At 64.3% G+C, this 25,680-nt stretch overlaps 10 protein-coding genes across 10 annotated transcripts; 5 read left to right on the top strand and 5 right to left on the bottom strand.

Annotated features, from left to right (window-relative positions):
• Nucleotides 1–108: 108 nt before the first annotated feature.
• AMSG_00403 (uncharacterized protein) lies at nt 109–4,426 on the bottom strand. The gene has a single exon (XM_013907228.1). The coding sequence runs from the start codon at nt 3,773–3,775 to the stop codon at nt 176–178; it is 3,600 nt and encodes a 1,199-aa protein (XP_013762682.1). The 5' UTR covers nt 3,776–4,426; the 3' UTR covers nt 109–175.
• A 584-nt stretch (nt 4,427–5,010) lies between these two features.
• AMSG_00402 (ABC transporter B family protein) lies at nt 5,011–7,362 on the top strand (the record flags this gene model as incomplete). The annotated part of the gene is made up of 1 exon (XM_013907227.1): nt 5,011–7,362. One exon carries the CDS (start codon nt 5,011–5,013, stop codon nt 7,312–7,314), a length of 2,304 nt encoding a protein of 767 aa, XP_013762681.1. The 3' UTR covers nt 7,315–7,362.
• An 82-nt stretch (nt 7,363–7,444) lies between these two features.
• On the top strand, nt 7,445–11,078 carry AMSG_00401 (adenylate and guanylate cyclase catalytic domain-containing protein). Its single transcript, XM_013907226.1, has 2 exons — nt 7,445–7,566; nt 7,821–11,078. The coding sequence occupies exons 1-2, from the start codon at nt 7,468–7,470 to the stop codon at nt 10,725–10,727; spliced, it is 3,006 nt and encodes a 1,001-aa protein (XP_013762680.1). The 5' UTR covers nt 7,445–7,467; the 3' UTR covers nt 10,728–11,078.
• A 151-nt stretch (nt 11,079–11,229) lies between these two features.
• AMSG_00400 (uncharacterized protein) lies at nt 11,230–12,315 on the top strand (the record flags this gene model as incomplete). Its single annotated transcript, XM_013907225.1, has 1 exon — nt 11,230–12,315. The coding sequence occupies exon 1, from the start codon at nt 11,314–11,316 to the stop codon at nt 12,313–12,315; it is 1,002 nt and encodes a 333-aa protein (XP_013762679.1). The 5' UTR covers nt 11,230–11,313.
• AMSG_00399 (uncharacterized protein) lies at nt 12,308–13,314 on the bottom strand. Its single transcript, XM_013907224.1, has 2 exons — nt 13,183–13,314; nt 12,308–12,668 (listed from the first exon to the last, which is right to left on the bottom strand). The coding sequence occupies exons 1-2, from the start codon at nt 13,292–13,294 to the stop codon at nt 12,517–12,519; spliced, it is 264 nt and encodes an 87-aa protein (XP_013762678.1). The 5' UTR covers nt 13,295–13,314; the 3' UTR covers nt 12,308–12,516.
• A 126-nt stretch (nt 13,315–13,440) lies between these two features.
• On the bottom strand, nt 13,441–17,268 carry AMSG_00398 (uncharacterized protein; the record flags this gene model as incomplete). The annotated part of the gene is made up of 1 exon (XM_013907223.1): nt 13,441–17,268. One exon carries the CDS (start codon nt 17,266–17,268, stop codon nt 13,468–13,470), a length of 3,801 nt encoding a protein of 1,266 aa, XP_013762677.1. The 3' UTR covers nt 13,441–13,467.
• A 594-nt stretch (nt 17,269–17,862) lies between these two features.
• Nucleotides 17,863–18,861, top strand: AMSG_00397 (uncharacterized protein; the record flags this gene model as incomplete). Its single annotated transcript, XM_013907222.1, has 1 exon — nt 17,863–18,861. One exon carries the CDS (start codon nt 17,863–17,865, stop codon nt 18,859–18,861), a length of 999 nt encoding a protein of 332 aa, XP_013762676.1.
• A 37-nt stretch (nt 18,862–18,898) lies between these two features.
• Nucleotides 18,899–20,351, bottom strand: AMSG_00396 (uncharacterized protein). The gene has a single exon (XM_013907221.1). It carries the CDS (start codon nt 20,342–20,344, stop codon nt 18,914–18,916), a length of 1,431 nt encoding a protein of 476 aa, XP_013762675.1. The 5' UTR covers nt 20,345–20,351; the 3' UTR covers nt 18,899–18,913.
• A 238-nt stretch (nt 20,352–20,589) lies between these two features.
• On the top strand, nt 20,590–22,956 carry AMSG_00395 (uncharacterized protein; the record flags this gene model as incomplete). Its single annotated transcript, XM_013907220.1, has 3 exons — nt 20,590–20,599; nt 20,707–22,900; nt 22,941–22,956. 3 exons carry the CDS (start codon nt 20,590–20,592, stop codon nt 22,954–22,956), a joined length of 2,220 nt encoding a protein of 739 aa, XP_013762674.1.
• AMSG_00394 (1,4-alpha-glucan branching enzyme) lies at nt 22,611–25,611 on the bottom strand. Its single transcript, XM_013907219.1, has one exon. It carries the CDS (start codon nt 25,564–25,566, stop codon nt 22,990–22,992), a length of 2,577 nt encoding a protein of 858 aa, XP_013762673.1. The 5' UTR covers nt 25,567–25,611; the 3' UTR covers nt 22,611–22,989.
• Nucleotides 25,612–25,680: the final 69 nt, after the last annotated feature.

The following is a 25,680-nucleotide window of genomic DNA, read 5'->3' as shown; positions in this document are numbered from 1 at the left end:
GGAGTGACTCGTCGGCGGCAGGGGGAGGGGCGGGGGGGGGGGGGGGGGGGGGGCAGCCGGAAGTCGAGCTGGACAGCAGCTCTACTGATGATCAAACGCTTGCCCGCATCGGAGGTGTTTGGGTAAGTTTACATTTGCGTCGCTGCCATTCCTTTTCTCGTCGACCTCTCGCATTTCATCCAAAGTCGACGTCCTTGAGGCTCTTCAGCACTTCGAGCATGTCTCGTGACGATGGGCGGGCGGTGTGATCCATGTCCCAACAGCGGGAAATGATGGACCGGAGCATGGGCGAGCGGATGATCGACGAGTCGATGTCCGGCCGCGATCCGGTCCGGATCTTAAAGCAGATCTCCAGCGGCGTGCCCTTAAAGGCGGACCGACTGGTGACGAGCTCAAAAAGGATGGTGCCGATGACAAACATGTCAGCGGCAGGCGAGTTCGGAAGGTGGGTCATAGCTTCGGGCGAGATGTAGACGGTGGCGGGCGCGGCGGTGAGCGTGCCCTGACAGCGAGCGACCGATGCGAGGCCAAAGTCGATGGCGTACAGATGCCAGTTAGTTCCGGAGCGTTCGACGCCAAAGTTGGACGGGCGGACGTCGCCGTGTCCTCTCGGCAAACACTCGTGGACGTCGTTCACAGCATCGGCAAGCCCGATGGCAAGCGAGCGGACAACACCAGGGTCACCTACTCCGCGCTGCGGCCGTGAGGCCATGACGTCGGCGAGCGAGCCGTGCGCAAAGTACGGGACGATGAATGCCAGCGAGCCGCGCTCGACGCAGACCGCTAGCGGTCCGCGAGCGTGCGGCGTTGAAGCCTTGGCGGCGGTGGCGACGGCGAGCACAAAGTCGACAAGCTGCTGCGGTGGCAGCGCTTGCCGCACAAGCGTCTTGAGTACAACCGGTGCGTTGCCGAGCGGTGGATAGACAACGGTGCGCGCAAGCCCGAGCGAGCCAATCCGAGTCGAGCCAGCTTGCTGCTCCAGCCTTCGGAGAGTGATGCCGGTGAAGAGGGCGAGCGGCTGGCGCGAGGGCACCGACGACTCGCCAGCAGCCGGAGAGATGGTCGAGTTGGAGGGAAGAAACGGCGCAGCCTGCGCAAAGTCAGCCAGAGCCGCGACATTGCCCACGCTGTTGTCGCCGTCTTCCAAGGACGGTGGCGAAGAGCCACCCGCGACAGGTTTGGAGATGGGTAAGCCGTCGAGCCTGACAACCTCGTCGGGCCGCATGATCTGTAAGAGACCTTCGATTCGGCATTCGAGCGGCATTTCCAGGACCTCAATCGCAAGGGAATGGTTGGCTGAGTGGATGAGGTCGGCCATGGACGATGACGCTACGAGGCCGGCGGAAGCCTCGCCTGTGGCGGCAGAATTTGCCCAGTACGTGACCGCTGGTGTGAGAGGAGGCTGCAGCTCCCCGCACCGCATCTGGCCAAAGAGCGCAAGCCATATGAGCTCGAGCTCATCCATGACAGGGCCTTTCAGCATCGGATTGCAGGGTCCCACACTTGGCTCGGTCTCGAGCTCACCGTGAACAATGAGCGTGGCGATGGGAAGCGCTCCTCGGTCGACGACTGTCACGCGTTTGAGCATGTCGAGGAGCTGAACCAAACCGTGGAGAGTGATAGTGACCCAGCCGAGACCCCAGGCAAGAACATGCCCACCGGCCTTACGGGCCATTTTGGGAAGGTGCGTGTGAAAGGCAGCGAGGGGCGCGCCGAGTGCGGCCGGCGAGCTGATCAAGGCGCGACGGACCAGCCGCACTTCGCAGTGCATGACGATGACATGCCCACTCGGCAGGGCGTCCTGACTCGGGTACACCACCGACTCGACCGAGTAGAGAGACTGGAGCTGGGCGACAGCGCTGTCAAAGCTCAGCCGGGCGTCTGGCTCTTGGGCCCACAGTCCCTCGATGACCGGGACAATGTCGACGAGTGACGGCGGGATGGCCGCCAGCGGTGGGCGGCGACCTTCGAGGGCATCGAGGGCCACGGCTAAGGGGTTTTCAGAAGGAAACAGGTCAGCCCGCGATGCCAGCTCCCAGAGCGTGATGCCGAGCGAGTACGCGTCCGAGGCCGATGTCATGCCAGGTGCACCCGAGAAGACAGTCTCGGGTGCAGCCCAGAGAAGGGTTCCAACATTGTACAACTCGTCATGGCCAGTGCTACCAAGGGCCAGCTCAAGCGGGGTGAGCGAGGAGACATGCGATGATGGAGCCGTGTTGAAGAAGCTGCCGTGCGACGACACGTCGTTCTCGGCCTCGGCTATTGGGCGAATTATGGTGGACATGCCAAAGTCACAGATCTTGGGAGTCCACGCGTTGTCGATGAGGACGTTGAGCGACTTGAGGTCGCCGTGGACGACGTCTGACGCCGCCAAGTAGGCCATGCCCATGGTGATGTTGTGAGCCCACTTGAGCACAATCAATGGATGCAGGAACAGCGAAGGATCGTGAAGGACTTGGTACATCGAGCCGCGATCCATGTACTCAGTCACGATTGCTGCAGGGTTAACGGTAATGCCCATGAAAATAACAATGTGCGGGTGGCGGAGGCGATGCAGGATGCGGGCCTCGTCGGCAAAGGCAGCGACGTCAAACACGATTGACGATCGCGGTTGCTTGACAGCCACATTGGCCGACCGCCACGTACCCTTCCACACCTCGCCAAACGAGCCCGAGCCAATATGAACTTCCAGATGGAGGCTTTCAGGCTCGATGATGAGGTCTGCACTCGAGTTAATCGAGTGGACCATGGTGCGCTTTCGGCGGAGAAAAACCAGAGCGAAAGCGAGGATCAAGGCGACAAAGCAAATGCCTCCTGCCGCAGCGCCAATCACCATGCCAACACTGACCGCGGCAGACGGGCGAGCGACGAGAGCATCGCTTGATGCGGTTATTACAAACGACGCAGAGACTTCAGGAGAACGGTGGAGGCCAAAGGCGACAGCAAAGGCCCGGACCACTATGGTTCCCTTGGCGGAGAGCACAAACCCCCCCGAATACTCAGCGGATGACAGGCGCGGCTCAGTTCCGTCAATGGTGTAGTAAATGGTGGCACCGGTGGTGGGCGTCGAGAGCGTGACTGTGACCGAGCCGGCAAATGAGCCTCCGCCCGGCTGGACGATCGGAGAGATAGTAAGCAGGTTAAGCAGTGCCTGGCGAGTGGCCTCGATGACCGGCAGCTTATCGTCGGCCATGGCACGCGTTTGATCCACTGACGTTGCACCGAGGTTGATCGCGTCAAGAAGAGCTCCCCATGCAATGGAGAGCTCGCTCGGGCCAAATGCCGAGCGCGAGACCTGCGGCGCTCGCTCGGACATGGCCGAGAGCAAGGTGACACCAAGCCGCGCGCGCGAAGAGGCAGCGAGAGAGGCAGCCGAGAGGCGAAGGGGGAACCCTGATTGAAGCGCAGGGAGCGTGATGTTGACGGCTGTCTCGCGCCGTGAGAGGAAGGCCAGAAAGTCCTTGGCCTCGGTCTTGTGCTGAGCGTTGCGAGGAATGGAGAGCGTGGTAAGAAGTGAGAGCGCGGCGTTGGTGGGCGTGTCGGAACCAGCACTACCGCGTGACCCATCATAGCGAGGGAATGCAAAAGCCTTGAGGTCAGTCGATGATACACCGGCACCGATGAGGACACCGGTGGCGGCGGAGATGCCGCAGTACATGGCAGCACGATTGTCTTTGAGCCAGCTCGAGTCAGGCATGAGGGTAAAGCCCGACTCGGGCGTGGGCGCAAAGTAGCCGGCCTCGAGCAGGCGGCCGTACTCGGTAAAGGTGTCCATAAGACGGTGATCCGTAAACGAGACGTTTCCCTCGAAAACGAGGTGAAGAACGCGTTGCCGTGCATCCGGATTGCAAGGTAGTCAAAGACAGCAGAGGCCGGGAACCAGGAAAAGTCCGTGGCAAGGCAAGCAGTGCCATCGCTCGAGACAGCGGCACAGAGCTGGAGGAACTCGGACCACGAGCGCGGCGCTGAGAGGCCACGCGCCGCAAAGAACGATTCGCGGTAGACGCAGAATTGCGACTCGGCGACGAGTGGGACAGCATACATGACACCGTCCGCACCGCGACATGCCCGGATGGCCGGCTGCGGGAGGTCCGAGCCTAGATCCGATGCTGCCCACAGGTCGTCGAGCGGCTCATAGTGGTCGCCATCAAAGATGGTGTACCCGCCACCGCGCGGGTACCACGGCAGAACATCTGCAGAGATGGGTGACTTGACCCAGTGGGCGTAGTCATCGATGGTGGTAGGCATGGGATGCGGAAAGTAGTCGATGTCGAACGAAGCATTTGCACTTGCTGCATACGCACCCGACACTGCGCGCAGTGTACGGTCTGAGCCGGAGCCAACGGGGTAGACCGAATGAATAGAGACACGCGGCCGAAGAGCGCAGTATGTGTTGCTGGCCGGGATTGCCCAGACACCTGCCACAGCCACGACAAGAAGCATGAAGACAGCGGAAGACGGGCGCATACCGTGATATGGAATGGTGCAGGAGCTTGTGTGTGTGTGTGTGTGTGTGATAGGCGGGGTTGGGGCAATTGTGAGGAGTGTTGGCGATGTACGGGGCAAGGGTGGGGGGGGGGGGGGGGAAGGGGGGCTGCGGGAGTGAGGAACAGCGTGAACGTTTGCCGCAGGTGACAGGTAGGTGACAGACGAGTGGCTCGGCTGGCTTTTCTGATTCACAGCTTGCGGTCTGCAGTGAGACGAAGAGAGGGGAGGGGGAAAGGGGGGAAGGGGGGGGAGGAGAGGCTATGTGGATACTTGGTACATGTGCATGTGGCTTCTGTGATCGCGTCTGTGGTCGGTCCCATGCACCGGGCTCTGCGCGTCTCGGTCGTTCGTAACCCATCAAAAGTGTCATGCCATTGCCGAGTCGCCGTCTGCTGTGGCCATGGTGCGACCGGCGGCAGCGAGGAGGCGAGGTGAGGGTGCAGGAGGCGTGGGCGCTGGCGTGGGGGTGGGACAAAGCCACTGCTCGTTGTTTTGCGCGGAGCAGCAAGTGCGACTGTCAACATGAAGCTCAAGTACGGAGCAGCGATCCTGATAGGGCTGAGCCTGCTGGAGTTGCTGGCGCAGGGCGGGGCGTTTGTGGGTGAGGGCGCAGAGCGCGGGTGGGCGACCGACGGGCAATCGGTGCGCGGATACTCGGTGCGGACATCAACGTTTGATCTCGTGTGCTTGGCGGTAGTCCGGTGTGTGGGCACTGGCTTACTGCTTGCGGCGTCGTACCGTGCGGTCTTTGGCTCGCCACTGCTGGGCTTGTTCAACTTTGCCGCCCTTGTCTTTACAGTGGTCAAGGCTGTGGTCGTGCTCCGGGCTGACGAGGCGTCGTATCCTGCATCGGCCGAGCTCACCCACGCCATGGTCATTGCTGCCCTAGCTTTTGCGCTCACGCAAGTCCTCGCCTTTTTCGTGGTTCGCGCAGACACGCGCGATGCGTATCTGAGGCTGGCGGCGGAGAGGCGTGGCGGGTACCTTGGGATTAACGATGCTGCCGGCGACGTGGCCGGCGGCGGGATCAAGGCTGGCGGCAGCAGCGTCAGTCTGGACAAGCTCCCGCCAAGCGCGACGCTGCCGCGGCTCATTTCGCTCGCCGGACCGGAGAAGGGCATTATTGCGGTTGGCCTGGTGGCGCTACTGGTGGCGGCGGCGGCGGCGCTGGCCATTCCGATGTACTTTGGCAAGATCATCTCGGCCGTCTCAGACGACCGAACAGCGTCTGACACACATGCCGGCGAGGATAAGCTCGCCACATCGGTCCTCCAGCTCATTGTTGTTTTTGTTCTGGGCTCTCTTGGCTCTTTTGTCCGCGGCTGGATGTTCACGCTTGCAGGGCAGCGCGTGGTGGCACGACTGCGAACGCGGCTGTACGCGTCGATTGTGGCGCAAGAGATCGGGTTCTTTGACGCCAATCGGACGGGCGAGCTCATCAACAGGCTCTCGTCAGACACGCAGGTCCTGCAGAACGCGGTCACCATCAACATCTCGATGTTTGCCCGGACGCTAGTCACCATTCTCGGTGGAGTGGCCATCCTTTTCGTCGTCTCATGGCGGCTGACGCTTGTCATGCTCTCTGTCGTTCCGGTCATCTCTATCGCTACCGTCATCTACGGGCGGATGCTGCGCGGGTTGCGCAAGGGATTTCAGGACGCGCTGGCGACAGCCGGCACCACGGCGGAAGAGTCGATTGCACAGATCCGGACGGTCCGCTCGTTCTCCAACGAGTCGCACGAAGTGGCACGCTACACTGGCGACATTCAGGCTTCATACGCCATCGGTAAGAGAATTGCGCTGACGTACGGGTCGTTCCTCGGCGGCGTCACCCTCGCCGCCGAACTCGGCATTGTGCTCGTTCTGTGGTACGGCGGCCGGCTTGTGCTCCACGGCTCGATGACTGCGGGCTCGCTCACGGCCTTTCTCCTCTACACCCTCACCGTGGGTATCAATCTCGCGGCGCTGGCCTCACTGTGGACGACGGTCATGCAGGCGCTTGGTGCATCGGAGCGGATCTTTGCGCTCCTCGACCGCAAGCCGCTGCTGCCGCCAACGCAGCCGGGCGTCGGTGTTTCACTGCCAGAGCTTGCGGGCGCCATCGAGCTCCGCGACGTGAGCTTTTCTTATCCGACCCGGCCGGACACGGTTGTTCTCGACTCGGTCTCGCTCACCATCCAGCCGGGCTTTGTCACCGCGCTTGTTGGCCCATCGGGCTCGGGCAAGTCGACGATCATGGCCCTCATTGAGCGGTTCTACTCGCCCTCCTCGGGCACCATCATCATCGACGGCGTCCCGCTCGACGAGCTTGATCTCGCCTGGCTCCGGGGGAACATGGCCATGGTCTCGCAAGAGCCGGTACTCTTTGCCACCTCGATTGCCGAGAATATTGCGTACGCCAAGCCCGAGGCCTCGTTTGCGGAGATTGTGGAAGCCGCCAAACGGGCCAACGCCCACGAGTTTATCACCCGGTGTGAGGGTGGATATGATGCGCTGGTCGGCGAGCGTGGTGTGCGGCTTTCCGGTGGCGAGAAGCAGCGCATCGCCATTGCCCGGGCGCTGCTGATCAACCCATCGATCCTGCTCCTCGACGAGGCGACGTCGGCGCTCGACGCCGAGTCGGAGTTTCTTGTCCAGCAAGCCATCGATAACCTCATGGAGGGTCGGACTGCACTCATCATCGCCCATCGCCTCTCGACGGTTCGTCAGGCCCACTTGGTGGTGGTTGTCGAGGACGGGCGCATCGCCGAGGCTGGAAGCCACGACGAACTCATTGCGCGCGGCGGCACGTACTCGAAGCTTGTCGACCGCCAGTTGCAGGCGTGACGGAGGTTGGCGCCGGGAATGCTCCGAACAACACCGAACAGTACCGACACGTCGCATGTGGCATGTCTGATCGCCTGGCAGGTGTGGCTCGTTTTTTATGCGCTCACCCGCGCTGCCACAGTCAAACACGACACGCTTCTCTGTCGTGTCGCTATGGACCGGTTCAATGGGTGGGTAGAGCCGTGGCGGGTGGCGCGGCTCAAGACAGGCCTCCTTGCCTGGGTAAATAGCGCACTTGGAGACGCACATGTGGTACGCTTAGGTCATGTGTGTGCGTGTTAGTGTGTGTGTGTGTGCGGAATGGCGGTGGTTCCCGGCTTGCGCTTTGCTGGCGCCCGGCGTTGTTCGGCAAGCCACCACTTGGTGTTGTCGGATGGGCGCCAAGCTGACAAACATTCTACGCGGCGTATTTGGCGCGTATGTACAGAGGGTGGGAGAGGATGCACACGGCCCAGACTTACCCGTTGTGGATAATGCGTGCGCTGTGTATGGGAGGGGGCGTGCAGCCGGTGGAAGAGCTCCAAGAACAGCTCACTGTCGTGCTTCCCGCGCTCACGTCAATGGTGCTGGACAAGGCTGTGGTCCGCGAGCCCGGGTGGCCCGGCACGAACGACCCTGTGGCATGCACCGCCGCTTGCCTTGCGCTGCTCAAAGACGGCGGGTTGAGACTTGGGTGTACACTCGCCGACTTGCTAGATCTGGACAAAGGCGAGCGCGGCATCATGTTCTTGTGGGATCTGGCGCTCCGCGCGGCGCAGGGCCGGCGGCGGATGCCCGGGCTTTGTCAAGAGTCGAGCCCGGCGGTGTCTAGCCCACGGCGGGCAGGCAAGGCCAAGTCGGAGCTTCTAGCGCAAGTTCGCGAGGTCATCGGCGAGCGCGGCACGTGCGCCGGCGCCGATGGCAAGCCGCTGCTCAACTTTACCACCGACTGGGCCGACGGCACGGTACTCCACAGCCTCCTTGCGGCGCTTGTGCCGCGGGCAAGCTGGCCGTCCAAGGGCCTTGCTGCGGTGGCCCACAAGGCCGAGGCATTGCTCAGCGTTCCGGCCGCCATTTTCGAGCCCGAGGCGTTTGTGGACCAGCCGGACGAGTGCACGCTGATGTTGTACGTCAGCGAGGTGCTCGGCCTGGCGCAGAGCGTGCAGGGCGCGCTGGGGCTGCTGTGCTCGTCACGGCTGCTCGCGGCGCTGCCGCCGTTGGAGCAGTGGGTGTCGGCCAACGGCGAGTCCAGTGACGCCGACCCTGTTGCATGCGAACTGGCCTCGCTCCGCAAAGAGGTTAGTGAAGCGCGAGCCGAGGCCGATGCGGCGCACGCGCGGGCCGACGAGCTTGCGGCTGCTAATCGGAGGCTCGAGCTCGAGCTCTACGACATCGACGCCGAGCAGGCGCCGCTGCAGACCAAAGTTGACGAGCTGCAGACCAAGCTCGACGCTGCACGCGCTGAGTGCGAGAGCCTCGCTGCGCGCCTGAGCGAGGCCCAGGCTCAGCAAGCCCAGGCCCAGGTCAGCGCACGGGCGTTTGTGGCCGAGGTCAAGGCCGAGCGTGCCGAGGCCGAGGCCAAGCTGCGGTCGGCACTGGAGCGGTCCCAAGGTCTTGCCAAGCGGTTCAAGATTGTGCAGAAAAAGCTGCAGGTTGCCGCCGCCGACGACGACCGCAACGACTGTGGGGTTGCTGCGCCGACCGGGCGACTCACGCTCATGTTTACCGACATCCAGGGCTCAACTGCGCTGTGGGAGTCAGACGCCGAGGTGATGGCTGCCGCGCTGGCGGTTCACAACAACGTTGTCCGCGAAGGCATTTCGCGGTACGCGGGCTACGAGGTCAAGACTGAAGGCGACGCATTTATGATTGCGTTCCGCTCGGCCATGGATGCCATTGCGTGTGCAGTCTTTTTGCAGAGCGCGCTGCTGCGTGCGGCCTGGCCGGAGGCGCTGCTCGATGCCAGCCGTCCGCTGACGCGACCGGAGCATGCCGCGTCCGGTGAGCTCATCTGGCGCGGCTTGCGTGTGCGGATGGGAATTCATTTGGGTACGCCACAGTCGCGGCTTGATCCAGTCACTGGTCGCATGGACTACTTTGGCCCAATGGTCAACCGTGCGGCCCGAGTCGAGGGCCTCGCGTCTGGCGGCCAGATTGTGGTCTCGGACGCGGTCCAAGCCGAGATTGCTCCGTGCCTCGCAGGCTCGTCAGCAGCGAATACGCCTGTGGTGGCGGCGCTCGGCTCGTTTGAGCTCAAGGGCATCGCCACCAAGATGGCTATGTACTCGGTGACGTCGCCCGAGCACATGGAGCGGACGTTTGAGACCGACAAGGGCCACCACCGAGTGCCGTTCCAGTTTGCACCCGAAGGCGAGCGCGCCGACGGCACAGCGCTCGACCGCGAGCTCGCTTTCATGAGCCATGAGAATACCCAGCTGTTGAGTGATCTCGCGAACCTCGAGTCAGAGTTGGTGGCGTCCGAGACTGCTACCATCGACCTTGTCTCGCGGTTTGAGGCGCAGCAGTCGATGGTCGGCGCCGACGAGGCGGTGCGGATGCGAAACGAGCTTGCGCGGCTGTCGGCGGCCGCCGTCGAGACTGCCGGCCTTCTCGAGAGCATGCAGACTCGTGCCCGCGAGGTTGCCGACCTCGCTACCAACCTGGAGGAGCAAATGGCCGTCTTTCGCGAGCACCACGCTCGCGGTGGACACGGGTGCGCGACGAGCAACGCCAATGCTTACCTCGCGGCCCGTCGCGAAATCGACGCCGAGTCGATTCAGAAGCTCAAGGCCAAAGTCACTCGCCTCAAGGCGCGCCTGCAGCAGGAAGCAAATGCCAAGCGGGCGCTCCGCCGGTACATGCAGCATGTGCTCAAAACGGGAAATCTGGACGATGGCGTTCGCTCCGACCTCGTCTCGGCGCTGGCAAGTCTGGAGGCCGGCGAGCAAGGTGCAGGCACAAGCTCAGGCGGAGCTTTGCCGACCCGCGCACGCCGCGACTCGTCGGGCACCCACTCGCATCCGCGGCTGATGCTCTCGTCATCGACACCGACATTGCCGTCGCCGCGTCTTCTGCAGCCAGCCACCGCGTCCGAGGGCAACCTTCTTGCGCCGCCGGTCGCCATGGTCTTGCCGACCCGCGACCGCAAGAGGTCGCTCGATCCGCTGCGCTCCCGCTCGGGCTCGTCACGGTCATCGTCGCCGTCAGGCTCACTCTCGCGTTCGACCTCGCGCTCGCAGTCACGGTCGCGCTCGCGCTCGCCGCACGTCCTCTCTGAATCGGGCGAGGTGGCTGCGCCCGAGCCCGAGCGTGCACCAACGCTGCCCCGCTTCGGCACCGGCCACGTCGCTCACCGGCGCTCGCCGGTGGCATCACTCGGTCTGCGACGACCAAGGCGCTGCGGACGTATGGCGCTCGTCGCGGCGCAGGCCTAAAGCGGCTCTCGCACAAGCAGCGCGAGGTCGAAGCTGCCTATGACTTTGTTGTCGATGGGCGCGACGATCCGCAGCTGGGTGCAGGAAAGCGGAGCAAAGCCAAGGCCAAGGATAAGAGCAAGGCCAAGGCTAGGTCCAAGTCCAGGTCCAAGTCCAGGTCCAAGTCCAACGCCAGGCCCAAAGCCAAGGCCAAGCACAGGAGCAAGGAACGTGAGCGCGGGCTCCAGCGAGACGGCGAGCGCGTGTGTGGTCGAGACCGGGCTGGCTCCACCCGCTCGCGCTCTCGAGCCGACACCTCGCGACCAGCTCCAGGCATGGTGCGTACGATCGGGTAGAGGAGGGGAGGGGGGGGGGGGGGTTGCATGAACAGTTAACGCCCTATCCCGAGCAAATGGCAAATCAAGCGTTGAGGGGTGATGACGTAGGCATCACGTTGGCGCAGGCAGCGGCAAATGAAGCGAGCGCGCGACCAGGTGGTGGCGAGCAGGACAGAGCACACTCGACTCAACCCCAGCAGATCGACCCCAGTAGTGGCAAGAGACCCAAAGGTCGACAAGGCAAGACAAAGCTGAGTGAGTTGCAGAGTATGCAGGGCATCATGGGGTTGGATATGGAGCAGATGCTGGTGGCGGTAGGCCCGGCGCAGGTGGCGTGGGCGGAGACAGTCGAGGTGGTGGCGGGCATGACGTGGAGTGACGTGCTCTGGGCATGTGCATACGTTGGACATTGCATCTTCACCTGCACTCGGGTACATCGGGCCGAGGTGGCACTGCCGGCACGGACCCGGGTCTGGGCCTACTTGCTCGCCGTGGTGGCGTGCTCGGCCGGGTCGACGGTGGCGGCGCTGGCGAGCATCACGCCGACGGCCTCGCTCAGCTACCTCACGCAGCCACACGCCATGCTTGTGCCGATTGTGCTCTGGGCGCTGACGTATGAGACGCCGCTGCTGCTGCGGGCGTACGGCTGGTGGCCGGTGCGGCTGGCGGTAGTCATCGGCCAGTGTGCTTACAAGGCCCGCGGCGCCATTGCCTTCCAAGACAAGCTCTACGCCACGCTGACGAGCGACCCGAGCAGTATGCCTGCTTACGCGCGGCCGATACCATCGGTGTGGTATGCGCCGGGCGTGATCATGCCATGCGTGGCCATGGCGGTCGCCACGGGCCTCACCATGCGCGCTGTCGCCTACGTTGCCTCTGTCTCGCACAACGTCCGGCTGCCCGGCCGGGCGGTCATGGGCTCGCGGTCGATGTACTCGTCGATGGTGGGTCTTGCGGTGGCGTACGCCCTTCGGCGATGGACACAGGCGCCAGTCGAGGCTGTGCGTCTCCTTGCCGGCCTGGTCTTTGCCGAGCAGGTCGCTCGCGCCGAGGGCGTGTGGTCTGGCGCCATCCCGCCGCCGGCCCCGCCGCTCGAGGTCCGCAGCGGAAGCCCACCGTCGGCCGCCCTCGTCGACGCCCGCGAGCGCCGCCGGAGCCGGACCCGGGCCAGGACCCAGCGGTCGGCGGCCAAGTCGACGGCAACTGCAAGTGGCGACGCCGCACGCTCGTTGAGGCCGCGGACACGTCGGAGTAAGACAAAGGCAGCGTAAAGGCAATTGTTATTGCATGAGGCGGGTAGCGGGGGGGAGCTTCGCGCGATGCCGGCAGGGCTCTGGGCAGCCAGGGCCCGGGCGGGAAGGCCAGCCCGACCTATGCTGGTCGGGCTGGCGGAGCGAGAGGAGGCTCGGGGGGAAGGCAGGCGGCGATGCGGCAGATGCAGCGACAACAAGTAGCATATGCACCGAGCATAACTATGCCGAGTGCTCATCATGGAAGTCGTTGGCCTCCATCTTGGACAGCTTGCGCTCGTCGCGCTTGAGCGAGCAGTAGCCGGCCAGGCACACAATGCCGGCCACGCCTACGCAGGCCACGATGGCGAGACCGAGGCCGATGGCGGGGTCATCTGCACAGGAGTGTGTGGTTGATGACACCATTATCGTTCGGTTCGCACAATCGTTCGCGCAGTCGTTCGAGGAATCGTTCGGTTCACACATTCGCACAATCGTTCGATCATGCACATTGTTTGTTGTTCGTTCATCGGATCAGTCATCCATTCGTTCGTTCATTAGTCATTCGGTGGTGTTTTTTGCGGGAGCACAGGGCCAGGCGCCAGGGCGAACGGGGGGGGGGATAACAGAGGTGGAGGGGCCCATTTGGTGGAGGTGGTGTGGAGAGCAGAAAGAGAGGGTTGCACATGTGCGGCTGTGGAGGGTGGTCAATCCTGTGTAGGCAGTGTGGCTTTGGCAGGACCCAGTCTCTGCTACCCCCCCCCCCCCCCCCCCCCCCCAGCTGCAGTGGTTGGTAGCCGCTGTGTTCGGTGGTCGGACCCACGCTGGCAAAGGGCGGCAGGGGAGGGCGAGGCGGGGGAGAGGAGTAGGGGGGGAGGGGGGCAGTGGCATGCACTCCCACTAGCGTACCGTTGTCCACCGTCTCGCTCTGTGTGTTGGTCATGGGTGGCGGCGGCGGCGACTGCGCCAGGCATGCCGCAATGAGGGCCAGAACAACCGCGAGTGTGGCAAGGGTCGACATGGCGGCAGGAGAGCGGTGGCCGACCCGTCGGCCCGCCCGTCGGCCCGCCCGTCGGCCCGTCGGCCACCCGTCGGCCACCCGTCGGCCACCCGTCGACAGCTCGCCGGTTGCTCGGCCACTGTGGCTCGACAGCAACACAACATACGTTGGTCATCGACGCGACTTTATAGCACTCACAAACTCCCAGCGGGAGCCTCCCGCCCTCGTGCCTTGTACCAAACAAGCACAATGGTGAGAGCGACTACCACCAGGCAGATCGCGATGCCGACGCCAAGTCCGGCGTTGCGCCGCTGGAGCGATGACTCGGCTGTCGACGCCGCCTCGAGCGCAGCAGAGTCGCCATTGCTGCCAGAGCTGACAACCACGTATCCGGATCGGCTGCTACTAAATTGGTTGCCGCTTCCGATCAGAGCTCCGATGCTGCCGCCACGTGCCCACACTGTGTTGGTCGCCCCAGTGCCGGTAAAGAGGCTCCACGTCGCGTTGCCGTACACTGCGGCCCAGACTTGGTCGAGGGAGCCGACGCTCAGCAGCACCCGGCGCTCGCGCCCTCCAAGCTCACCGAGACCCAGTTCAGTAAAGATGCTGTCGACTTGCGCCACGTTGCCGCGCGCCGCATCGCTTCCGGGCACCTCGTCGCACGAGTCGTCGCCGGTCTTGCACAGCGGTGTGATGCCCGCCACATTGATGCCCAGCTCCGACGCTCGCACAAGCACCGCCCGCACACCCTCGAGTACCGTGCTCCACCGCACCTCCTCCGGCCGCAGGTTCGCTGCCACGTACGCCCCGCTCACTCGCACCGGCGGCCATCCGATAGCAATCGTCCCATCATAGTTGGGCGTCTTGCCCGAACTGCCGAGCAGGTCCGACTCGCCCTGCTCTGCATGCTTCTCCTCAACTTCTCTGGCAAGCACCGCAGCAATTTCTGCAAACGTGCCAAAGTACGCATCGCAGTCGTCCGCGCCGATGTCCATCGCATCAAACTTGATCACCTCGACGACGCCGTCAGACGCCGACGAGACCAAGACCACCGCCACACCGGGCACAAGCTGTTGCAGCTCGGCAGCATCCGCGTCATTCACACAGACACGCGTTGCATTGACCGCAAGATCGGCTGCGCTGCCGCGACACGCTCCGCCAAAGCATCGCGCCAGGATCGTCGTTCCGTGATGGGCCAGCGGCGCGGTCATTCGCGCCAGGCTTACCGAGCCGGGTAAAGTCGATGCGTTCGCCACTACCACGTCCGGCACCTCGCCCGCAAATTCAGGAAACGGTACAAACTGCACCGCTGATGGATCTTGCAGTACCGCCGCCGCCACGGCGGCGCAAAACCGCACCCCAGCTATGTCAATTTCGCCTCGGAACGACGCCAGCTCCGGCATCGTCGCCAGTCCACACCGGATGTGTCCGCGCGCCACCACGCGCGCGACTCCAAAGCCGTCACTCACCCCGTTTGCCGGCACGTGTCCGTCCATCGCAGCAAATGTCGAAGCGGTCACTGTTCCGTTGACCGGAGCTTGGGTCAGCGACGCGCGTCCAAGCCCGCCGACCGAGCTCGCCCCTCTCGCCGCGCTGACGTTAACCACGGCCTGGGTGCTGCCGCCCGCAATCATGCCGGCCAGAAAGACAGCCACCAAGGCAACTAGGATCACCACCAGTGCCCCCACACGGCTTGTCTTCTTGCTCTTGTCTGTAGTGTCGCCGCGAACGCTCTCAACAGCGGCGCGCGGCGGCGGCGGCGGCCTCTGCAGAGACTCGCTGCCGACTATCGCATCCGACCCGGCCGCCACAACGCCAAGAAGCAGCACACCATCGCGATTTCCACCCCACGAATCGAGGGCAATCGACTGCTCGCTGGCGCCTGCCTTGTGAGTTGGCAAAGAGCGCAGTCGTGAGACAAGCGAAGATGACGATGATGACGACGAAGACGATGACGACGACGAAGACGACAGAGTGGCTGCAGATGTAGGTACGCCGACCTCAACCGCACCCGCCGCTGGAGGCGGACGCTGCGTATCGATAGCGTCGAGCGCAGCATCCACTTGTGAGACCACCGCAGCCGCTGTCACGCCATCCATGGGCGTCCAATCGGTGTGCAGCGACATGAGCCACGCCAGTGCCTTGAGCGGTGCCGTTTGCGCGGCGGCTACCGCAGCAGCGGCATCTGGCCCTCCGCCATGCGCTCTGCCGTACATGGCAATGAGTGCAAACGCCGGTGCGCGCCGCAGCCGCAGTGCCTCTTCGCCGGCGTGCGCCAGCAGAGAAAGTTGGTCGTCGTCAGGCGGCTGCAAGTTGCACGCCAGCGCAAGCAGACATGCCAAGACCCGCGGATGATGGAGCGCCTCGGAAAGAACCGAGACGCCCATCTTGGCACCCACCGCCGCCAACGCTGCCCATCCGTTCCCGACAATCGCCCGCGATGCCACTGCCCACGCTGCATCGTCCTCGCCGACTCGGAGCAGCGTGATGCAGAGGTCGGCTGTAGCCCAGAGCGGAAGATCAGCCGGCACGCCCGCACTCAGCATGTTCTCCAGAGCAGTCCGGACGCCCGCGGCGCCCGGAGCCTGCCCGACGAGCAGATGCAGATGGCCCAGCCTCAGCCCGTTGTAAAAGTCAAAGCTCTCGTTTGGCCCATAGCTGCTGTTCCGGCTTGCCGAGTGCTTGCCCGACAGCGTCTTGCGCCGGGTCCGATCATGGCTGGAAGATTGGTCCTGGTCCCTGCCGCGACGCTCGCGGTCGCCTTCGGACGACGATGACGACGACCGCGAGTCATGCCGCCGCTTGTGGCCGCCGCCGTTCCCGCGTCCCGCCGAGTCCGCAAAGACAGCGAGGCTGAACGGGTTCGAGACGGTGACAACCCGCTCGCCGCCTGCAGTGTGCTCGATTGAGAGGCTGACAGGCAAGCTTGCCAAAAGGAGAGGCAGCCCGTCGTTCTCAAGTGGTACAGCATGAGTGGCAAGCCTATCAACTTGTTGGACCACTGGTTCCGAGGTGAGAAGAACAATGCCATCGAGCGTCTGGTTGCGAAAGGTGACCGAGGCCGTCACACTGTGGGTGGCCAGTGCCACGCGGTAGCTTCCGATCGACAGCGAGGTCTGTGTCACATCGCGCGGCGCAATACCAGACATGGTTGCCGAAACATGCAGCGGCGCGCCGCCGGCGGGCCAGCCCACCACCGCTGTCCGGCTGCTATTGAGGGCACATGCCATCGGGTGAAGGAGCTGGAGTGAGAGTACAGCGGGCGGCCTCACCGGTTGGGCCAGTGCAAAGGCAGGCACAAGATCACCCAGCAGCGCGCGCTCGTCCGGCGTCGCCGTCGGTGAGAGGTACAGTGACTTGGCGGTCGACGCACTCCACTCCATGCTTCCGATGGGATCCATGTCAGAAACAATGGCGTCGAGATCGAGGTCAAACCCGAGTCCATCGAGCAGGCCAGGGGTGAGTGACGGCGTCTCAACCTTGCTTCGGATTGCCAGCGAGACACGTGAGCCGTCAAAGTCAACCAAGCCCACCGCAGAGAGCGATGCTGCTGACACCCACTCGCCAAACGTGTCTTTGAATACCGAGGTGGCCTCCAGATCGATGTCAGCGGGGTCGATGCCGGCAGGCCGCGCCAGCGCCGCTGTCAGAACCTGCAGGCTGTGTACGGCCTTCAAATCGCCCGCCCAAACGTGCCAGGTCGGATTCGAGGCAGTCTGGCCATCAACAGCCACGAGAACCCGATGCGGAGGCGTCGACGACGTGGCATCGCCCAACCCCGATGGCCCAGTGAGCCCATCCCCCGTCATCGCCAACCGGCTCGGCTCGCCCGACGCTGCCCATCGCGAGGCCCGGACCGAGTTGGGAAAGACGGCGAACGGCTCGGATCGGGCCACCAGCCGAGCGCCCGGTGCAATAAAGGCATCGTACTCGAGCACAACGCCATCGAGGACGGCCGACGATGCGAGCTCGAGAGCGGCACGAGCTGCGCGCATGTCGATGGAGCCTTTAGATAGGATGATCACTCCGCCGGTAACCTTGACACGCACGTTGACAATGGGAATGCGAGTGGGACGATGGCTACCACCCACCACGCTGCTGAGAGACCCACCATCAGCAACCATGTCTGGGTCAACAGCCACGCCAAGCGGCAGATCAGCACTTGCCCGCCACCGCGTGGCCACCACGCAGCCGCGGGCCGTCGTTCCCGCGACACCAGCCGTAACCTGGCGGTATGGGTGACGACCATAGCTACGTGTTCCACAGCCGAGCAGCGATACGGTCCTGTGGTTATGGAGTGGAGCGTTGGTATGGTGAGGGTGGATGTGCTGGCATCGGTGGTCTCTTTCATGTCCTTCCCGCCACCCGCCCCCTCTCCTCTCCGCCTGAGCACGTTTGCTCATAAGCCTCGCCCCGTTGCCAAACTGCTCATTGGTGCTCACGGGCGCATGGCTGGCCGGCGACCACAAAACGGAGCACGGCGAAATGATGTGTCGACCGTGCGACTGCCATCGCCACGCTCACTACCAACAGCAACAGCAATAACAACAAGACCAGCAACGCTTATCATGACTCGGTTTGGATCTCGTATGGGCTGGATGATCGTGGCGGCTGCGGTTGTCGTCGCTGTGCTCGCGGCCAACGCCAGAGTCGTTTACGCAGACCGGGAGATCTCGTGGGAGCTGGAGGCGCAACAGGCAAAGTGGAAGTCGGAGCTTCGCAACACCGAGCCATCGTCGTGCCCGCCGGGTGACGACGACTGCGAGGGTCCGGAGGGATCGGTCAAGTTCCTGGTAGATGCGTCGGGCGAGCTCAAGATCGAATATGAGTTTGAGACCGAGACCGGGGTGCTGGAGACCGAGACGCAGATCCGGTTCCGCCCACAGGAGCTTATCGAGTTTGTCGACACCGACGGCAACGGCAAGCTCTCATCCGGCGAGTGGCGGTACAACACGACGCTTAAGGACGACGGGTGGCGTGATCTGATGTGCGTGGCGCCGGCGGTCGGCGCGACAATCAAAAAGTACACCTGCGACGCGGTGCATACCACGCTGGATCTCACGTTCCGCTTCACGCTCACCAACGTGCCGATTGCGCTCAACATTACAGGCACGACGCCGGTCAACCCTGCGGTGATGAAGGTTGACATGCTGCTGCACAACTTCCCGTACCGGGTCTCGGGCCCGTCGCGGTTGGCTCTGGTGACGCGGGCGACGGCCAAGACGACGCAGGAGCCGCGCGACGACGACTCAGGCTCAGGCACCGAGGAGGAGGTTGTCGCGTTTGGCAAGGTTGGTGTCTTTGCTTGGGTCAAGAAGGCCAGCAACGGCAACGCGTCGGTTCCGATCTTCTCATCGCCGGTGGTCCTCAAGGACAACGTGGGCGACGAAGGCGAGTACGACATTACGTTCTCATTCGGCGCCGACAAGCCGTCGCATCTGGTGTGGGACCCGCAGCTCGGGGCGTCGAGCAACCCGATGGCAGGGATCACGACGTCGGCAGCGGGCACGAGCGTGCCTACTACCTCCGTCGCCGCCGCCGTCGCCGTCGCCGCCGTGGTTGCTCTCTGCATGGCCACGCTTGCGTAAGGTTTCTATCCCCTCACATCCCCCCGCCCTCATTGAACACAGACCTGTTTTTTTAGGGAGACGACGACGTTGTTGAGGGCTGAGGCAGGTCGCGGTCTTTGACCTTGAGCGAGCCCTTCTTGACGCGGACAGGCGCGCCCGAGGCGGCGGCAACCTTGGCCTCGTACACGCCGTCAAAGATCATGTTGAGCGGAAGCAGGTCCCAGTCCTCGCTGGTGAGCTTGATGCCCAGCTTGGCGTTATGGAAGAGAAGGTTGAGCTCGTTGGGGCCCTGCAGGGCGCGCTTGACAAGGTCAAAGCCCGCGTCGGCCATGTAGTCGACAAAATCGGTCTCGTTCTTGGCGCCGGCGTAGAGCGGGACGTTGGTCTGGACCTCGACGACAACGTTCTCTACCTTTTCAGCGAGCGCCGGCCCTGCCGAGAGTAGGACGTCAAAGTCTGCGCCCTGGGCGTCGATCTTGACAAACTGGACCGTCGGGAGCGGGAGGGCGTCGAGCACCTCCTGGAGCGAGAGGACCGGAACCTGGTATGCGTGGGTGACCTCAGTGCATCCACCGGGCCAGTCGTAGATGTCGGTCTCGGGATCGACCGGCTTGAGCGAAGAGCACTGGTCGGTGCCAGCCATGTGAAAGGTAGCGACGCCGCCGTCGGGCGCGACTGCCGCTGGGAGAGCCACCACCCGCGGATGCGCGTGAGTGATGGCCAGTTCGGCCCACATGCGGTAGAGCGGCTCAAAGGCAAAGACAAGCAAGTCCTCCTGCTCCTTGGCAAAAGGCAGCGTGTACATGGCGTCGCGGTGGGCGCCGACGTCAAACCACACCCGCTTGGTGGTCTTGGGCAGGCGGAACTGCATCGTCCGCGGATCGATAGGCACGCCGACCGGGACAGCAACCGCTGCGGATCCAGTGACCGAGACCAGAGCACGCGGGAGCGGGCCTGCAGGCATGAGCTTGGTGTGCTTGCCGTCGGTGTCCATGTCAACCTGCGGCGAGCGCCACCCGAGCTCGGCGCACTTGTCCAGCAGCTCGCCCGAGGTCTGCGGCGCGTTCTCGGCCGCTGCCGCTGCTGCTGCCGTCTGCACCTCCAACAACTGCTTGCGCATGGCATCGCGCGAGGCGTCGGCAGAGTCGACTGCCTCCTGCAGCATCTTGTCGGCCTCGCGCAGCGCCTCGACCTGCTCGGCCAGGCGCTCGGCGTTGGCCACGGCACCCTTGGCTTCATCCTCGGCCTGCTGCAAGCGTTCCTTCATCGACTCGATCTGGGACGCAAGCCGTCCCGAACGCGACTGCTCCTTGTCCAGCTGCTCGTACAGCGTATCGACGTTCTCCAGCGCGTGGACCAGATCGATCTTGCACTTTGCCCGCGAGTTGCGGGCGGCGTCGAGCGAGGCCGAGCCGGTGCCCGAGGTGAAGATGTACAGCAGGATGGCCGTAGCCACCATTGCGTACGCCAACAGACACACGTCACGTATGGACGCACCCATGATGTATGTGTGGAGAGAGGTGGGGTGCAGAGCGGTGTGGCCGAGAGCGACTGAGGACAGGACGCATGTGGGTCTCACCACGTCACGAGGGATCGACTGCCAGGTGGCGGCGGCGGCGGCGGTGGGGAGGGGGGCGGTGGGGTCGGTCGCGGAAGCCAACTCTTGTCGCCTTCTGTTGAGCTGGCAAGGGTGACTATCTGAGGGGGGGTGGGGGCACGTCATTCGTATGGAATCGGACAAGCGCCATGGCATCGGGTCTTTGCGGGCAGGAAGAGGGCGGAAGGAGGGGCGGGGTCGGGGTCGGGGTCGGGGTCGGGGTCGGGGTCGGGATCGGGAACATGCCGCTGCTGTCGTCGCTCCAGCTGCGGCCCCTCCAACATCGCCTGTGCGGGTGTATGCTCGGCTCGACGCCCGCGACACGGAGATTGACGGCGAGTGGGAGGCGGCGTATGCGGTGCTAGAGCAGCTCGTCGCCGGGAAGGAGGCCGAAGCAGCGGCCGAAGCTGTGCAAGAGGCGGCGGCGCGCGGGGCGGCGGTGGCCGCGCGGCTTGGTGTGGGCATCATGTATGGTGTGATGGCGGCAGGCGCCGATGTGGCGGCACAGGACGAGCTGCTGGTGCTGCTGCCGCATGCGGTTACCGATGGCTACGCTGGGTGCGCCGATCGGCTCGCGTGGCTCGTCACGAACCGATGGCGAGTCGTCCGCCCGTCTGCACAGATGGCGGCGCTGCGCCTTGTCGACCACCTCCTTCGCATGCGCATTGTCCGCTTTGCACATGTACTCGGCCTCATTGCCTCCACCTTGGCTCCGGCGGTCATGGGCCCGCTCGCTGCTGCTACTCTGGGCTGGCTCTGTGTCGCCCTCGAGCCGGCAGCAGCCTGGCTCGCTGCTGAGGCGCCGCCAGTCCTTGCCGCCTGCCTCATTGCCCTGCTCGAGATGGAGCCCAGCCTTGGCAGCCGCGGCCATACTCAGCTCCGGACAAGCGTGCAGCAGCTCACCTCCCGCCTCGCGCTTCAGCTGCCTGACGCGCTGCAGCCGGCAGGTGCAGACGCCGTGCTTCGACTGACTGCGCCTTTCCCCGAGTGGCAGATCGCGCACGAGGCAGCGGCAGCATCGGTCTTTTGCCGTTACCGGCTCGATCCGCAGCTCGCAGCGCGGCTCGAGTGGATGGCAGGCCACGTTCAGGTCGGCAGCCAGGGTCGGTATCAGACTTGGCTCGTCACCTCCCGGGGCTGGAGCACTGCCCGTAGCGACGCCACGCTAGCCGAGCTCACTTCCGCCATCCGGTTTGCTGTTCGATGCCTCCGCGCCCGGAGCCGAGCCACCGTTCCGCCATGGATGCTCGCGGGCTGGCTCGTCGGCCTTGGACTGCAGCTAGGGCTGGATCGGGTTGACCAGCTTGGCACCGCGCTTGTTAGCGACTGGCTCACCTTTACTGGTGCGCCGCACGAGACGGCGCGTCTCGAACCTGCCGCGCTCCTGCTCCGCCACTCGCTGCCGGACTTTGTCCCGCTCGCATCGTTAGTGCTCAGCTCTTTGGCGGCTGGCGCCGAGATGGGACCAGATCCAAAAGCACGAGCATCTGCTGCAGTCGGCGCTGTTGTCGCTGCAGGCTTGATTCCATCGCCCAAAACTGTTTTTGCCGCCGCACCGCTCTCGCCGGAGCTTCGCTCCCGGCTGTCGCGGCTGCTGCCATCCCAGCAAGCCCTCCCAGAGGCTGCTTCTGGGCGTCAGAACGACTCTGCCGCTCAAGCCGAAGTGCAGCAGTGCGGAACTAGTCACACCGATGTGCCCGACGAACTAGTGCTCTTTGGGCGGCATCTCCGCCGTCTGGTGGAAGGTGACGCAGCCAGTGCAGGCTCTGATCGCGATACGCTCCGCGCCCTCGTCTCGCACGTTCTCGCCGTCGATGGCCGCAAGGGCTACTCGCCGACCGCGCTCGCGGAATGGCTGCAGCGCTGCCTTCAGCCTGACCGCGTCGCCATTATCGACGCCGTCATGGGCCGGGCATCGCCACTTCGCGACGCGCTGGCTTCGACTTGGCCAGGTGCGAGTTTGGCAGCCTGGCTTCTCGCCACCAACGACAGCAGCGTGTGGCCAAGCATCGCTGCGCTCGCGCCCGACGATCTCGGCCACTTGGTGACATGTCTGGTCACCGTCTGGCCGGAAAGGACAGTCACTGCGCTCGCACGGTTGCTGCAGTGCTCCGAGCTGACGCTGACGGATGATCACCGCACGGCGACGCTGGCGAGCTTTGCACAGCACGCGGGATATGCCATGCTGGCCAACTTTGCTGAGCTTCGCGCAAGCACAGGTGCAACACTGCTGGCAGCGCCGATCCACGGCAGCGAGCCTGTCTTTGATGCGAGCCTCAATTGGGAGGAGGAGACCCAGGCGCGAATGTGGGCGGTGCTGGACGCCGAGCTTGCCGCTGTAGACGAGCCCGCTGCCTTACTGCAGAGCCTGCTCGCTGTGGCAGGCGCGTCGCCCGTAGCACGGCTGTTCCTCCACCGGACCCGGGCTACATTGGCTGGCAGCAACAAGCGCCGCCGTGAGTCCACAGACGATGACCTTCCACGGCACAAGCGGGCCAAGTCAAGCGTTGTCATAGACACCACCGGAAGTGAGACGCAGACCAAGCGTGTCACAGCGGGTCTTGAGACAATATAAGCGCCGAGTACGGCGGGAGAGAGAGGGTGAGTGAGAACGGGAAGAGGTCATAGGCTCCGCGGGCGGCAACGAGGCGAGAAACGCTGTCGGGCTCGTCTTCAAACCTGAGGCGGACATGCCAGACGCCTGAGCGCGGAACGCCGATGGCGTACTCGGCGTATGGCGTGTTGGAGACGTTGCAGATGACGACAACGTCGTCTCCACGCCCACCGCGGTGGAAGCGGTGATAGGCAACAACGTTGGCAGCGTCGTTGGTGTGGAAGACCCGGACGGAATCGGCAGTGAGACCACCGGTACAGCCGTGGACGTTGCGCCGGAGGCTGATGAGCGTCTGGAAGGTATGAAGGGTGCAGAGGGTCCGCGCCAGAGCCTCGTCGCTAGAAGCGGCCTCAAGCCGGGACCAGTCGAGATACAGCGGAGTCGGCCACGGCGGCGCATGGTTCTCGAGGACTTCCTGGCCAGCGCAAATCATGGGAATTCCCGGCGACGTGAGGAGGAGGACGGCGGCGAGGAGGGTGCGACGTAGGGCGAAAAACGACTCGCCGCCGTGCTGAATGGCGTGTGGGAGGCGCGACTCGCGATCGGCTGGAATGGTGTCGTGCGACTCGGTGTAGATGAGCCGTGACGACGGCGCTCCGCCGCCGGCCACACGGCCGATAGCCGATGCGATGGCATCCATTGACCGCAGCGCATCCGAGGCGAGCGTCATTTGGTGCGCTACCATCGAGCAGAACACAGGGTCCCACTGGGTATCAAAGCCAGCGCCACCGTAGGTGAGCAGCGGCTCCGAGTTGAGATCCTCAGCGATGAGGAGTCGGTCCGGAAAGCGGGCACGGACAATGGACGTCAGCTCCTGCATAAACTCCCAGGCCTCCACCAGGTCGGCGGCAGCGCCCCGGGCCGAAGCGCCGGCGTGCAAAGCCGGCTCGCTGCGGCGGAGTGTGCCTGTCGAGTCGACTCGGATGCCGTCGAGATGGTACTCATCGAGCCACATCAGCGCCGAGCGGATGAGCCAGGCCTGGACGTGCTGCGACGCAAGGTTCGGCCGTGGACCGTACGGCGTCGACCGAAGCTCCGGTTCGGCGTAGATGTATGGACCAGCCGACGCAGCGTCGGCGGTATCAAACGAGCGGACCACGGAGCGGACAGAAAGGTGGTTGGGGACCCAGTCAAGGATGACTGCAAGCCCGTGGGCGTGCGCGGCGTCGACAAAAGACTTCATCTCGTCGGGCGTGCCAAACGAGTCATGCGGCGAGTAGAGTGAGACCGGGTCGTAGCCCCAGCAAATGGTGTGCGCGTCCTGCGTAGGAGGTAGCAGCTGGATGGCATTAATGCCAAGCGAGACAAGGTACGGGAGCCGATCGATGGCGGCAAGCCAGGTTCCGTGTGGGGTAAAGCCGCCGATGTGGAGCTCGTACAGCACAAGCTCGTTGTACGGCGGGCGGACAAAGTCGCTGTCGGTCCAGGTAAACGCCGCGGAGTCGTAGACAAGATCATGGCGAATTCCGACATGCGGCGGAGCGACCCCCGGCTCGGGCGCGTCGCTCTCGCTCGCGCCAGCTGCCGGGAGGACGCAGAGCCAGCGGCCGCACGGGTCGTTGCGCCAGAGCGGGACTTCGGCGCCCGAGGCGTCGTGGGCAAAGACCACGTACTTGTAAGCATCGCCAACGGCTGCTGATGGCACAACGCCCGAAAAGTGCTCGCAGTCGGCCTCGGCCTCGAGGACGTGCATGGTGGGCGACCAGTTGTTAAAGACACCGGCGACGCAGACGCGCGAGGCCGACGGAGCCCAGACCCGAAAGATGACGCCCGCGCCGTGCGGCAGTGGGTATGCGCCCATGATGTCGGCCTCAAGCGCATCTGGTGGCGGTGCGAGCACCTGGTGCCGCGGCGAGCGCGCGTTGTCGAGGACAACAATGTTGTCGGGAAAGTGGCAGACGGTGCAAAAGACAGCGGCGCCTTCGTTGCGAGCCTGGCAGGCTGGGCAGGCCCAGACGCCATCGCGAACCGCGCCTCGGTGCGGTGCACGAGCCGGTCGTGGCGCGGCGCACACTTCACACGCCAACGCGCCCTGCGCGTTGCCGGAGAAGGTACAGATGTGGCAGGCCCACGGATCGACGACGTCGACGGAACCACCTCGCGAGAGCGAGACCATTAGCGGCGGATCGGTAGTGGTGGGCGAGGACATCGGAACAGCCATGCCGTGCATCCCCGACGACGATGAGCCAGCACTGGTGCCGGCATCCAGCGACAGGGCCCTGAGCGCATCCGCCAGAGCCGGTAGCGCGGTGTCCCTCGGCCGCGGCGGGAGGCGCGGCGATGGCAGCGGTCGCGGCGAGTGCGGCGGCAGCCTCTCCTCGCCCTGGTGTGGGATAGCAGCCAGATCACAGCCTCTGCCCAGCGGCGATGACCCTGGCCGAGCCGGGCTTGATAGCGCTGAGAGCACCGTGCCTGGAGTGACCGGGCGGAGGGCAAAGCATGTGGTGCACACCGCCGAGCTTGGCGGGTTGGCGAGGGTGCATGTGGCGCAGGTCCATTCGGCCGAGGCCATATGCGAGGACAAGGAGGACGAGGTGTGAATGTGGGTTTTGGGAAGGTGAAGTGAAGTGAGGGGGACATTCTCGTCGTCCCTCTGTGGCCGGTGGCCTTGGCGGGGGGGCGGGGG

The sequence above is a fragment of the Thecamonas trahens genome (genome assembly GCF_000142905.1).
Source record: "Thecamonas trahens ATCC 50062 unplaced genomic scaffold supercont1.2, whole genome shotgun sequence".
Classification (NCBI taxonomy): Eukaryota; order Apusomonadida; family Apusomonadidae; genus Thecamonas; species Thecamonas trahens.
Note: the sequence above shows the minus strand (reverse complement) of the source record. Positions and strands in the feature narration are given on the sequence as shown.

What these genes read in the sequence shown, in the direction of transcription:
- AMSG_00396 (XM_013907221.1), bottom strand. Translation starts at nt 20,344, where the DNA reads ATGGGTGCGTCCATACGTGACGTGTGTCTGTTGGCGTACGCAATGGTG.
- AMSG_00403 (XM_013907228.1), bottom strand. Translation starts at nt 3,775, where the DNA reads ATGGACACCTTTACCGAGTACGGCCGCCTGCTCGAGGCCGGCTACTTT.
- AMSG_00401 (XM_013907226.1), top strand. Translation starts at nt 7,468, where the DNA reads ATGGACCGGTTCAATGGGTGGGTAGAGCCGTGGCGGGTGGCGCGGCTC. An exon ending in CACTTGGAGACGCACATGTG is followed by an intron (nt 7,567 to 7,820) that starts GTACGCTTAGGT and finishes GGGGGCGTGCAG; the next exon opens with CCGGTGGAAGAGCTCCAAGA.
- AMSG_00399 (XM_013907224.1), bottom strand. Translation starts at nt 13,294, where the DNA reads ATGTCGACCCTTGCCACACTCGCGGTTGTTCTGGCCCTCATTGCGGCA. An exon ending in GAGCGAGACGGTGGACAACG is followed by an intron (nt 12,669 to 13,182) that starts GTACGCTAGTGG and finishes ACTCCTGTGCAG; the next exon opens with ATGACCCCGCCATCGGCCTC.
- AMSG_00394 (XM_013907219.1), bottom strand. Translation starts at nt 25,566, where the DNA reads ATGGCCTCGGCCGAATGGACCTGCGCCACATGCACCCTCGCCAACCCG.